Source organism: Pyrus communis, chromosome 3 (assembly GCF_963583255.1).
Source record: "Pyrus communis chromosome 3, drPyrComm1.1, whole genome shotgun sequence".
Lineage (NCBI taxonomy): Eukaryota > Viridiplantae > Streptophyta > Magnoliopsida > Rosales > Rosaceae > Pyrus > Pyrus communis.
Genome location: NC_084805.1, coordinates 14250899 through 14265521, shown reverse-complemented (window position 1 = coordinate 14265521; position 14623 = coordinate 14250899). Strand labels below are relative to the sequence as shown.

At 37.8% G+C, this 14623-nt stretch overlaps 1 protein-coding gene across 1 annotated transcript; it reads right to left on the bottom strand.

Annotated features, from left to right (window-relative positions):
- Positions 1-2030: 2030 nt before the first annotated feature.
- On the bottom strand, positions 2031-6779 carry LOC137727670 (translocon-associated protein subunit alpha-like). Its single transcript, XM_068466492.1, has 8 exons — positions 6601-6779; positions 5824-5988; positions 5643-5693; positions 5315-5403; positions 3279-3356; positions 2948-3151; positions 2709-2780; positions 2031-2344 (listed from the first exon to the last, which is right to left on the bottom strand). Exons 1-8 carry the CDS (start codon positions 6665-6667, stop codon positions 2294-2296), a joined length of 777 nt encoding a protein of 258 aa, XP_068322593.1. The 5' UTR covers positions 6668-6779; the 3' UTR covers positions 2031-2293.
- Positions 6780-14623: the final 7844 nt, after the last annotated feature.

Genomic DNA, 14623 nt, shown 5'->3' with positions numbered 1-14623 from the left:
CATAAACTTAATACAAACGACAATTAATAAACTACATAAACTTAATAATGATATCCACTACCTTGACTTGGTGGTGGACTTGAGATATAGCCTTGATTAAATCATCATCTTGAAAGATACTCCTTGTGGCATGCCTTTGCAAAAATTCCTTTTACTTATCGCGTAAGAACTTCTTCCTATCTGGAGTGTATTTGTTGGGGTCCTCCCTCATCAAATCACATTCGAACCTTTCATGCTCCCTTTTCCCCTTCCTTCATAAAGGCCAAGCGCTTTTGGGTCATTTCTTCGTCCCGAGAGCTATGGCTTTCAGCCAATTTTGCAAATCCGGTAGAAATCGTTGCACTAACCAGATATTGGAATTTCCCTTTTCTCTTTATTTCCTTTTGCTTATCTCTTCTCAGAGACCTTGCAAAAGAAGAAGTTGGGGTCAACGAATCGACACATTCATTGACATCATTTGTGTTTGCAACTTCACTACCAAATAATTTTTCCCATTGTTGGCGTAGTTCTTGTCTTGTAAATTGCCATTACTTCGTCACCCTATGCAAGAAATTCATAAATACAATTAGTTGCAAAATATGATTATGTATATGACAAATAAAATATCAACAAAGAAACTCACCACCTTTACGGCGCTCCTTGCACTAGTCATGTCAACCACTACTTTCTCTAAGCTTCCCTTCCATAAAGTGTATGCTTTGTTGGTAACCTTCCATCAATTTTAGTAAACTTATCAACAAATTGAGCCCACAAAACCTTTTTATTTTGATTCGTGCCAACGGCATCATCTTCGCTAATAGAAACCCATTCCAAGCATAAAGCAACATCTTCATCAAAGGACCAATTATGACCTCTAATATGATCATTTGCCATCTTGAAAAATTTGGAAAAGGGAAGAAATGATTTTGGAAGATGGTAGAAAGAAAAATTGGAAGAATTGTAGGAGAAAACAGAGTTTTGTGTGGATGATTGAACAAATACATAGAGGTATTTATAGAGTTTTTGGGTGAAGTTTGAGTTAAATAATTTTTTTTAATTATTTCAGCCGTTGGATTTAAATTTGGGTCGTTAGATCTTTTTTTTTACCGTTAGATTTGATTATATTCGATCTCAATTGTTGGATTCAATAAATATATAAATATAAAACTAAAAATTAAATAAATTAAAGTAGACCGTTGGATATCCAACATCCATTTGAGTTGTGGCCGTTGGATTAGCAAAAGGAGTTGTTGGGCTCATGTCACGGGGCAACAACAAGCCGACAACCCCACGTGGGTGGCCCAGCGTCATTGAGGCGAGAAAGCGCGTGTGGCCCGTGCGCGCACGTGAGTTGGGTGAGTCAAGTTCACTTTCCTTGTTCCACTCTCACATGTGGGCTCCCCCATTAATTTTGACCTAAATCTTGGCTAGAATTTGACTTTTATTTTTCTTTTTCTTTTTTTTCACTTCTAACACTTAACCCTATTTTAGCACAAAGGTTGGAATAAAATGGGAAGAGAAATTTTAAGACTTACTCCAAGGGTTGGAGTTGATCTCATGGACAAAAGAGCTTTGAATGGAAGCATGGAGCAAATAATTCATAGCCTTGGATGAATGAGTTTTTTCTCCCTTTAGGTTATGAAGGCTAAATGTGTTAACAGAGAAAGGACAAAAATGTTGATTTTGAATTTGAATCTTAATGGATTACACCACAAGGTTTAAATCCGAATTTTTTTTCTACCACGGGTGTAATCTTCCTACTACTCCAACACAATGGGGACCATTAACCAATTTAGCCATTACTAGGGCTAGTTGATCTGATTCCCTCTCAGAAAACGTGCCTTAAGCAACATTATGCCCATAAGCTCGAACCTACAAAGTGAAAAACTTCTACAGCCAACAGACTTAAGCTTTCGAGCATTTCTTTTTTATCTAGTGCTTACTAACTACTGTGCATATACTACATCTTTGTAAAACAGAACGTAGCTCAGGTAGGCGACTCAACAAATGCACAAACCAAATCCGCGCAAATCACAAATCAAAACAAGATCTCCAGGAAAATTGTATAGCTTCAACAAAATTGTACGATCCCTAGCATTGCGTTAGTTTAACTACTGAACTCCATCTCTAAAAAAGAAAATGTAGAAGTTTCCGTCATGTCTACAACAGCAAGGCAAGTATTGTTTTCTGGTCTAAATTCCATAACTAGCGCAAGTTTTCGACCTCTCTTAAACGTCACGTCCCTAGTATGGGTTACAAGAGTCTGCACTTCAATGTAATTCTCGTGCACCTGAACTGTGAACAGTTCAGTAATCTATTTCTTCTTCTTTGTTTTGTCTTTGACTGACTGAGTATATGCAGTTCCCTGGCCATCAAAAGAGTAAAAACGGAACACATAAGGATTGATTTGTGAATTTATAATGACCAAAGTTAGAGGGTTTACTTTAAACAACACAGCTCAGCTCATTATATACACATGAAATTAGAAGAACCGATGCTTCTTTCTTTTGTTATATCCCTCCTTCAAAACATATACTTCTTTATTTGTCTGTGGTAATTTGAACCACCTATTAAACTACAGATGCAGGAAGTTCTAAATGAAGCAACCCGTATTGAATAGGCCCTTTTAAATGTTATGAGTGCGATACTTGGATTATGAGAGATGCAAATCTCAAAAAGAAAGTGATAACTTTTAACAGCTCCATGTTTTAACCGTTGGAAACACAAACCTGAAGCCATTCATCCATAGAGGCATCGGTAGCCTTGGTTCCAACTTCCACCTTGGGAGCCCTCTTGGTTTTCTAACCAAAAACAGACACACACACACAAAAGATTAATTAAATGAAAACTAAATGAACAAAAGTAATTATAAACATATAACTACCATCACCTATACTAAAAGTGCAGTTTTATAAAGATTTGAAACAAGTATAAGAAATACAACAATCTCATAAGTAAGTTTGAATACCTTAGAAAGGTGCTGTATTTGACCATGAATCCATAAACCTAGGAGGACAAGAAGGGCACATCCAAGGGTGACAAGAAAAACAGACTCAATGCTGAGCATAGCACCGGCCTCAACAACTTCGATAGTACCATTGTAGAAGGTGCTCTGGTATGGTTGCTGGTCTATCTCATAATAAATGGTACCCACGAGATCAAAAGCGCCAGGCTGCATAACACAAATTAAATGATTTAGGTCAAGCGTACCACTCCATTGATTCAATTGCAATTTAAAGTAAAGTTGACTGAAAATGCAAGCAATTTCAGATGTTACCAATAGAAAGGAATGATGATACCTGTAAGAACTTGCTGACAGCAAATATGTATGGGAAAGCAGCCTGAGCCGAAGCTGGAACTGATCCATTGTTAAAAGCCTACAGTTAAACCACATCTGTAAGTGGAATTGACAAAAGAACAAAACAAAACTAGCCAGAAGCAACTTTAATGCAAAGAATAACACAAAATTCCCAACATGAAAAGAAAGAGGCACGTTTTACAAACTAGGAAGTGTAAAATGGTGCAGGAAAATAAATGACCAACCCAATGGTAATGCGTTTTAAAAATATAAGTAAAAAAGCCTTATGTTATTAAACTTTTCGAAGCCCCAAAATACTTTAAAACAAATCAGTTCAACATCTCATACAAGTAAAAAGCAAACCTTCTACAGTAAAGATTAAATCTGAACTGTCATCACTCTCAATGTCCTTGATTGAGCTATCAAATAGATTGCAAGTTTGATCATCCTTTCAATGTGACTATCAACCCTCATCCACTATTTATATTATTTATTACAATACTAGACAATTGGGCTCGTGCTAAACAAATAGGCAATTAGGAGTACGATCTTTACCAAGTCAATTATGAAAATAGATCTCATTAACCTTCAATAAGAAACTTAGATAACCAAACTTACAATGGTCATGGATACCCTGCCAATCTAGATTTTAAGAAACTATGGTTTGTTAAACATACATATCCTTCACTTGTAAAATAAGTTACATGCAATCAGCAATGTCTCAAGCAGCAAGCAAATAAAGAGGGGTTAATTACACTAACACTCCCTGAGGTTTATCGAGTTTTCACAAAACCCCTTTAAGTTTGAAACATTTCACTAACACCCCCTTTAGGTTTTAATTCACTTTCACATAACCCCTTCACTCAAAATTCAAATAACAAATTGACATCTTTACCCTTATAATTAATTACGTAAATAATAAAAGTCTTTGAAAAATATTAAAAATATAAATTAAACATTAAAAATAGCATAACCACCACTCCATGAAATCTCCCCCCTTCGACTCCATTGCAAGTCTGCAACCCCAGCCACCCTTGAACCCTCCTTTGTGTGTTTTCCCAAAACCACCACGACGGGATCTCTCCCTCCGTCAACGGGATCTCTCTCCCTCTCTCTCTCTCTCTCTCTGAATCTGTTTGAAATTTTTGTTGGATTCTTTTGGTATGTTGTTTAAGCGTTTAAGTTGATGATTTCATATGGCACAAAGTGTACAATGTGCAGTGGGTATACCATATAGTAGAATTAAACGTAGATGTAAAACGTTTAGAAACTAAACTGTACAAAAATTGAGTTCAAAGAGAACAAGTATCTTGTACAAGATACTTGGGTCACAGCCTCCATTGTGATGAACTACAACAACAGTAATCTGTTTGATCTTCATCTCGTTATCAAGCATTAAATCTTTTGTTGGCAATTTTAATGTTTAATTTATTTTTTAATATTTTATTCTTCTATATATAATTATGATGATTTTTTTGTTGTTTATAATTATAAAGATTTTTTTAAGGAAAACTAATGAAAAGGGCTTGAAAACTTTGAGTTTTAACGATAAGGACAAAATAAAGGGTAAAGTGAATAGTACCAGGTTTGACTTTTTAGTGTAAAAATGTGGTTTTTCATTAAAGTAAACAGTACCGCGGGCTTTTCGTTAAAACTCCTATTTTTTTATTGTTCAAGTAATTAGTTATAAGGGTAAAGTTGTCAATTTATTACACGAATTTTGACTAAAGGAGTTACGAGAAAGTGAATTAAAACCTGAAGAGGTGTTAGTGTAATGTCTCAAACGTAAGGGGGTTTTGTGATAACTCGATAAACCTCAGGGGGTGTTAGTGTAATTAATCCAAATAAAGAGATATTATATTGCAATATGGAAATAAAAAATGAAGTTCAGTTGTTCATAGACAAGAGTACTTGTCATAAAATGTTTCCAGATTCTAAAAAACATGTTAACCAACAAAAAATCTCCTGATGAAACAAAACAATTTAAAAGAAAATCCAAATATCATTTATGTGTAAACCAATCATACCAACAATTACCTGGGCAGTAAGATTCTGAACCAGCAGATTGTGATCAAAAGGAAGATGAACGGTAGCTTTGATTGCAATCACATTCAAGCTCGACTCCCCTGGTTTATCATCAAAACAGCAATTAAGCTATGTTCTAAACATTTCAGAAAAAATATAGCAGAACAAGTGCATTAATACGCCTGCACAACAAGTAATCATGTTGCTCTTTACAAGGGGAATTGGCATGTCGCAGCACAGAACAAATAACAAAGGTAATAAAAACAATTTGAACACAGCATTGCATTGCACTCGAAGAAAGAGGGAATCCAATCACATAAGAAAATGTTATGTTTATTACCATCATTTTTCAGGCCAACCAGTAATTCAGTCTCTTCCCCTGCCGCCACCGCTGCAGAGACGAGATCAAAGTAAAAACACACACTTCTCAAAATAAAAACACACTTCTAAAATTGAAAAGATACAAAAAAAACAAAAAAGGCTACAAATTTTCCAATGTACAATAACGATGAAATTCTTACTTTTAGCGATGTTTTTGGGGAAGACACAGATTGTATCAACTCCGGGAGCTGGGCTAAAACTTCCGTCTCCAAAATCTTGGACATCCTCGCCAACAATCCCGAGATCACTGTTTTCTTCCACGGTGTCAGAAGCATCCACTTCCGAATCAGACTGGCCCCTGGCGACTAAAGATGGGAAAAACCATATATTCAGTACGACCCACTTCGAATCCACATTAAATCAACCAAAATGTTATCATAATTTCCACAAATTATGAATATTGCAAATCAAACACGTAAATCACAGTCTATTGAAGGCAAGACACAACTTTTGCTTATCTAACCCAGCATGCAAGCATTACTTAAGTCATCTGAAAAGGGCAGGACAGGAAAAGAAAGCAATGAACTAAAAAGGGTCATTAAAAAAACACGTAATTGTATTCCACTACCTCACGAAAGCAATTGCATGTTCCTTTAAGTGAAATTTAGCTTTCTACTAGTTAATTAACGACAATAAACTCATTTAATCCATGCAAAACCTACACATCAACGATAAATTCGACCATATACCGTCAAAACAATGGAGCATCGAATCGATCAAAACGAAAACTAGTCAAACCAGATCTAATTTGCACCGATCAACAAAGTCAAACCCAACAAGTAAAACACCAAACACTAGCTGGTAAATCGATTCGATGCAGCAAATCGAAATTTCAACAAACGAAATGAACGAAACAATACAATATATGTATACAAGGAACATATATTAGATCTAGATTTGGGGATTGAGAGAGAGACCTTGGAGGAAAGGGGATGCGATGAGGAGGAGAGCGAGGAGAAGAACCCCAATCGTGCTGGTCGCCATGGGCGGTGGTCGGAGGTTGCTCTTTAGGGTGGGATGGGGTAGTGGCGATGGTGTGAGAATTGTAGTGAGAGAAAGAGAGCGTGGGTTTTGCAACACAGTGCCTAAAGCTGAGGGACCAATATAGCTTCGGTTTACGGGTCAAAGAATGACGACGATTCTCAATATTGTGTTTTTCGGAATTAATCAGAAATAGCGTTAAGTGAAAAATTGCGAATTTGTGGTGTTAAAATCGAGTTCACACCGTCGGTATTTTCTTTCATCATATTTTGAGCTGTTAAAATTTCTTCTTAATAATTAAAAAATAGTCATTCAATACTGCGGTCTGATGATATTTTTCTTCACTTCAAAGTGAGAAATTTTAGGTTCGAATCTCTTGGTTGGATGGCGAATTCGATATCAAATTAAGCTGCACATTGTGTGACTTAACCAAACTCTCCCTCCCCTTAGTATAAAAACTTCAATGTACCTAAAAAAAAAAAAAACTAAAAAATATTAGATCGAGTGAGCACGATTACAACATGTGGAACAAAAAATAATCAAGAAAATTATGGTGATGACATGTGAACTTTTAGGTTAAAAGGACAAAATTACCCTTAAAGCACACTATGATTCCCATGCGCATGCAATGAACAATAACGGCTCAATCAAGGAAGAGTCAAAGGTGATGAAAATGGTATTTATTCAAATCCCCTTCATCACTCCTCATCAAATCTTTATTCAAAAGATAACTCTCAATTTTCCTATTTAATTTAGAATTAATTGCCATGTTAATTACAAGATATTATTTCACATAATATCTTGCAATTATTCACTCAATTACACCATATATGCCCGACCACTATTCTCCAAATAGGGCCAGTCATTTCCCTATACCTAGCCCTATTATCCCACTAAAAAGCTAAGTCATTTGCTACCCACAAACTCTTAAATACATTCTTTTCAGAATTCTAACATTGGTATCGGAGATTCTTCGGCCAAACCCCCTCAATTCATCGTGGGCGTGTGAGACTTTTGACCTTAATCTTAAGTGTTATTATTTTGCAGGTGCATTTTCATCAAAGGAGAAAACGGTGGAAATTTGCATCCACAAGTTGATGCTTTCATTAAGAGTTTGATTCACATGCTCGAAGAAGACTCTTGCATTCAAAGTTTCTCATTTCTCGTTCATTTATAGATCTTTCATACGTTCTTATTCCTAGAATTTTTTTTATAAAGTTCTTTGGAAAAAAACGTAAAAGATAAGTACGATGGCGAGAAATTCAGAAACCACAATGAATGGAATTTCCTACGTTCAAGGATTTGGACCAAGCGATAGAGACCGTGATGTAGCCCTACCATGACGATCCATGAGGCTTAACATGATGGCTAGTGGAGCGGCACCACCTCCACGGGGCACCATCGTGGCAGCCACCATGGCAGCAACCACCGTAGCAGCCCTTAGTGAGCCCACTGCCCATAGTGAGTAGGCCACCTTGCAGCATTAGACCCAAGGCCTTGCTATAAGGCAGCTAGCCCAACGCTAAGCAGTCCATATCCAGCAGGCCCACAACGCTATAATGGCAATTGAGGCCTAAGCAGCTACAACAAATAGAGCACCCAGCACTCGTGAGCCCAATCCTAGCGCGCTCCAACGTGATCCAAAAGAGAAGACATTTCGCACCTGAACGAGTGGCAATCATCGAAGCAGAAACCGACAAGTTACTAGAGGCCGGATTTATAGAAGAGGTAAAATACTCAACATGGCTAGCCAACGTCGTGCTAATAATGAAGAAAAAGAAGGGTGAATGCAGGGTTTGCGTAGACTACACTGACCTTAACAAAGCATGCTCAAAAGATCCTTATCCAGTTCCTCGAATCGATCTACTAGTAGATTCAACTTCTAGGAACCAGCTATTCAGTTTCTTGGACGCATACTCCGGCAACAACCAAATAGTTATGCATGAGCCCGACAAGGAGAAAATCGCGTTCGTGATTGACCGAGGCACCTATTGCTACAAAGTCATGCCTTTTGGCCTCAAGAACGTGGGAGCTACTTTCTAATGACTAGTAAACATGATGTTCAAGAGGAAAATTAGAGTAACCATGGAGGTCTATGTTGACGACATTATGGTGAAGGGCAAGTAGGGATCAGATCACATCGGCAATTTGGTGGAAACTTTCAACATCCTTAGAAAGTGCAAGATGAAGCTCAATCCCGCTAAATGCACATTCAAAGTATCTTTAGGCAGATTCTTACTGTACTTAGTAACCCAACAAAGAATTAAAGTCTATCCCAAGTAGATCCGAGCAAGTAGATCCCAAGCAGCCGCGCTCAACCACTTCCTCTCACGATCTACCGATCGATGCAAGTTTTTTTCAAAGCAATCAACATGGCACAACGAGACAAATGGAATGATGAGTGTGAAAAAGTTTTCCAAGACTTGAAGAAGTATCTCACATCACCTCTCTTACTTTCCAAGTTGGAAGCAGTGGAGGACTTATACATCTACTTGGCAGTTTCAAAAGTAGCAGTAAGCTATGCCCTTATACTAAAAGAGCTAGGGGCCCAATTATCGGTATTCTACACTTCTAATGCTTTTCTTGATGTGGAAACCACCAAAGATCGAGAAATTGATTTTGGCGCTAGTTGTTGCGGCTTGGAAATTTAGACCATATTTTCAAGCTTATACAATCATCGTTATGACTCAGTATCCTCTATGATTAATCTTACATGGTCCAGATGTTTCTCAACGAGTAATGAAATGGGCGTTGGAACTTGGCCAATACGGTTTAGTTTTCCAACCCCGCACGGTGATAAAGGCCCAAGCCTTGGCAAACTTCATAGCAGAATTCACGACTTGCCTAAACAACGCAACATAGCCACCCAATGACGAACTTCCCAGATGTCTATGGGCGTATCGCACAACCAAACAATGAGCAATCGATGAGACTCCTTTCTCATTGGCATTTGGTTCAGAGGCAATCATTCCTTCCAAAGTCATTGTGCCAAGTATCAGTACTTTACTGCCAAGCATCGAGCAGAACAGAAAGGAAATGGCCACAAACTTTGATCTGGCAAATGAGGAATGTGAGAAGGTCGTCACCCGCATCGCAACCTACCGGCAGCAATTTCTCTCCAGCTATAACAAAAAGGCCAAGATTCGGCACTTCCAGCCTAAAAATCTAATCCTAAGAAAAGCCTTCATCACTACTCGCAAAAAAAGCTCCAAAAAGATGGATCCCATCTGGAAAGGTCTGTACAAGATCAGCAAAGTAGGCAGTAAGGGTAGTTACACCCTTGCCACCATAAACGACAAAAAGATCGAAAAACAGTGGAACGTCTACAATCTGAGGAAGTACCATGCGTAACCTCCCATTACACTAAAGCCTGAAGACTCAAGCAGCTCGACATGCACCACCTTGCAAGCCGATGACTATCCAGTTGTTATGCAGTTTCTACCTTACAGCTAAGTTTTCATTCGTTTCACTTGTTTTGCAATGAGGAATTCAAAAGTAATTTACAACTTGGCTAGGTTGCATGCTTACAACAACCGATCATTCCTGCACTACAAATGAAGATCGTGTCCTTCTTAGGGACTTATCGCATGAATTGCACCCCATTGGGACCAACTATGTTATCCAGTGCAAGAGGGTAAACCAATTCCCTGACACCACACATGGGTTTGCTCTCTGATGCGAGAGGATAAACTATACATTCTGAATATCCAAACGTGGATGAGTAGGGTTGCCCTGGAGTAACTAAGTGCACGATGGCTTGCACTGGGATTCCTAGAAATAGCCACAATGTTTTTTTTTTCAAGGCTTAGTTAACTGAAGGATTTTTGGTTTCTTAGCCTAATTCATAGGGAACCGGGCCTTAGAGATGGATGAGGCGCGTTACACAGTACGCCCTATAGACGGCTGCCCTGGAACCCTAAAGTTGCTATCAAGTGCACTAAGGCAATGTACGGTTTCAGAAGACTGCTTACGGCTTGCCTTTCGGGTAGTAAGCTGCGCCAACCTTATACAACTGCACTTTTTTTGTGAAAGTTTAAACAATTATCATGCATATACGAAGCTCTATCCATTGCCAACATGCTACGCAGTTGATAAGCTTCACCTCTGTCAAGCGCGGAATGTTCGTTTAGATCTACACTAATTCCTAAAGTGTTGTGATACTTGCTATGTAACCCACGAAATTGGTTACATAAAGAGCAAGAAGTTTTCCCAGACCTTTGCCTACGAAATTCCATACAACCGCGTACTTTTGATACGAAAGGTTAGTGAATTTCATGACCCATAAATCTCTAGTATGTTGTGATGTAGGCCACACAGCTTAAAGAATTGAAGAAAGCCACAGTTAACAACCAAGTGTTCATGTGGGCTCGTTTGCTTCTGTAAGCAAGGCGTTCGGCTGCCAACCCTACGACTAACAACTTTGAAAACCCACTACTGTAAAGGTCGATAGAGTTCAACCAAAGCAAAAAACAAGGAAAATAAAGAAAATTTTAAAGGTTACCTAGGAGATTACTCTTCAGCAGTTTGGACATCTCATGATTACTCGATTGCCACACCTTCAAAAGCCGCCACACTCTCAATAGCGGCATCATCCAGCGCTTCACCCCCGACTGCCACAGCCTGGGCACCAACTTCTCCGACTACTTCACCAATGGAAGCCTCAAAAGTAAAGGCAAACAAGTCTTCCAGAGAAATAAAGAAAGTCTCAAAGTCTTTCCCAACAAACTCAAAGTTAGAGGCCTACCAAAGAGATGATCTATATAACCCAGCTTATAAAAATCGGCCTAACTCTGAACAAGCAAAGCCTCGAGTCCAACCTTCTCATATTTTAGAGTAGGCTAGCAAGGGCGCACTACATTTCATCCACTTCCTTCTTTAAACTTTCATTCATCTTCAACGCACCTTAGAGTTCCAACACTTGGCGTTCAAGCCTTAATGATTTTCTGGAAGTAGATCACTTAATTATAAGCAGCAATGAACTCTTTATTCTTTGCGTAAGCAGCAGAATGAAGCTCAGAAACAGTATGCTCAAGATCTTTAATTTGAGGTATGTAATAACCAATCTCATTATCTGCACTTTCAAACTTAACTTAGATCGCGTCAAGCCTAGTCTTCAAGTCAACAATCTCCTGGCGAACGGTCTCAAGTTGTAGAGAAATGAGGGCAGAGATATTAGACCCTTTCAAAGCAATGAGCTTAGACTCCAACTTGTTTATCTTCTCGACGGAAGAATAAGCCTCAGCTGTCATAGTTGTTGCCACTTCCTTGGTTAATGAACATATATTCGACAACTAAAATCACTGTTTTTTACATTATGGCAAGCAACACAGTCCTCCTATACTGAGTCATATGCTTTGCAAAGGAACTTGGGCAGACAACCCCTATAACACCGTCAACAAACTTGGCATACACATCCATGTCTTCAAGCAGATCTGGTTTCAAGAGCGCATAAATCTCAGTAACCTCCCCAGAAACAGGTTTGGTGGATTTCTCACAACTGTCCATACTAGCAGTCTCCTCTTTCACAGCAGGAGAATTAGTCTCAGCAGCAAGGGGAGTGGGTTTAGGCGCCACTTTAGCAACAGAGTCCACCTTATCGCTCTTCATAATGGCAAGCCTCTCCAAAGATGAACTAGATTTAGCTCCCGACGAACGTCTAGGCACAAATTTCAGCATTGATGGCACGACGGAATCTCTATGCTGTGCAATCCTATCAGCAATCGTATTAGCCACCTTTGGCATGGCAGGCGTCACCGGCTTAGATCTAGCAGCCTCATCTTTCTAAAAATAATCAAGAAAATTATGGAGGTGACACGTGAACTTTTGGGTTAAAAGGACAAAATTACTCTCGAGGCACACGACGGTTCCCACGCCGATGCAGCAGACAATGACGGCTCAATCAAAGAAGAGTCAAAGGTGATTATAATGGTATTTATTCAAATTCCCTTCATCACTCGTCATCAAATCCTTATTTAAAAGGTAACTCCCAAAATTCCTATTTAATTTAGGATTGCCATGTTAATGGAAATAATATCTTGCAATTATTCACCCAATTACAGCATATGTGGCCAACAATTATTCTCCAAATAAGGCCGGCCACTCCCCTATAAATAGCCATATTATCCCACTAAAAAGCTAAGTCATTTGCTACCCACAAACTCCTAAACCTAAACACAATTTTTTTCAAAATTCTAACTTTGGCATCGAAGATTCTTCGGCCAATGCCTTATCCCGTTCATCCTGGGCACTTGAGGCTTTTGGCCTGAATCTTAAGTGTTATTATTTTGCAGGTGCATTTTCGTCAAATGAGAAAACGGCAGAAATTTGCATCCACTCAACTAGCATCATTGCAATCAAACAAGAGGACTCGATTAGTCACATGTGGCAAACATCTATTCCGGGTATAAGAGTTTGTACTTTTAAAGCCTACACTAATATTGTTGCATCCAAAACAAAATTTACTTCTCTAATAACACGCTTCTAGAATATAGACTCATGTCCATAATAATATTCTTTAGCCTCCAAGATATAAATTTATTTTGCCCCTTAGATAATTATTTTGTTTTTATTTTTTTAACTAAAATTTTATTTGATAATTTATTTTAATTTTAAAATAAAAATTACTTTAATAAGTTCTCAAAATTTGGGGGTTTTTAAGTTTTAGTTCCTAATTTTCATTTAAAAAAAAAATAAAAGTAGTTACTAAATTTCAAATTTTTGTTTTCAAAATTTTGTCTTCTTTTTCCACTATATTGTATCACCTTGAAGCCACACTTAAACTTGTAGCTTCAATTTCTCTTATTTTCATGCATTTTTTCAACATTGGCATAATCAAGGACATCAGGGGCATCTCTGTGGACTTTTTCCTCTACATGTCACCATACCTCAAGCATTTGAATGTTGCATAGTTTGAGCTCCATTGCAGCACCAGGTGTGCTGCTCGAGTATGCATCATCCTTCAATGTGACATCAAATGCATAAGCCACCCACTTCCTTAAATCAAGCTCACCCAAAAACATCAGCTATGCATCCTCTTTCAATGTGACATCAAATGCAGAACTCACCCACTTCATTAAATCAAGCTCAACAAAAAACATCAGTTGTCGGTCTTTTCGTGTCATAATCTCAAGTAGAATTACACCAAAGCTATACTCATCACTTTCGGTTGATACCTCAATTCCATGTCCATATTTTGTTACACAACATATATATATATATAACGGGGTTAGAAGCAATTTCTCTCAATCATAATGCTCCTTTGTGGAGTATAAATTTATGTGATATGCATACCTAGTGGATATAACCAAGGAATCTACTTTTTTATTTTTTTTTGAAAAAAAAAAGGGGATGCACATGCTAAAGATTATGAAACCATAAATATTAGGCTACCTCTAATTTCCCTATTTCCTTTTCCTGGTTCATAAAACAAAGTATGGGATCTTGCTTTAGATTAAAAGATCACAAAAGTTGTTTTTCACTTTGATTCTCATGTCATTTGATAAATAGAACAGATAGATAATATTTTCCAGTCAATAGCATACTAAAATAAATCTAAAAGACGCAGCATAGTAGCTCACTAATTCAAATGATCAAATGAACTATTAGTGAGCTACTGGAAGATGGAGATATTGGATTAGTCAATTAGCAAATTCAAAGTGAAAAACAACTTTTGTGAATAGATTCTAGGCATCTCATTTAGCAAAATGTGGAGTGGATAGTGAAAACTCATTTTTTTGACATTCACAACCATAGGGGCACTTTTCTTAGCAAAATAGTGCTTAGCTTAAAGTCAGAATGCTTTCTAGTTGTATTGAATTTGCTTGACTAACCAATTTTCTAAGAATTTGTTAAATGAGATGCCTAGAATCTATTCATTTCAAGTTAAAATCCATAACTGGAAGATGGAGATATTGGATATTGAAAAGTGATTGAATTGGCAGTTTAACAATTGATTTAAAC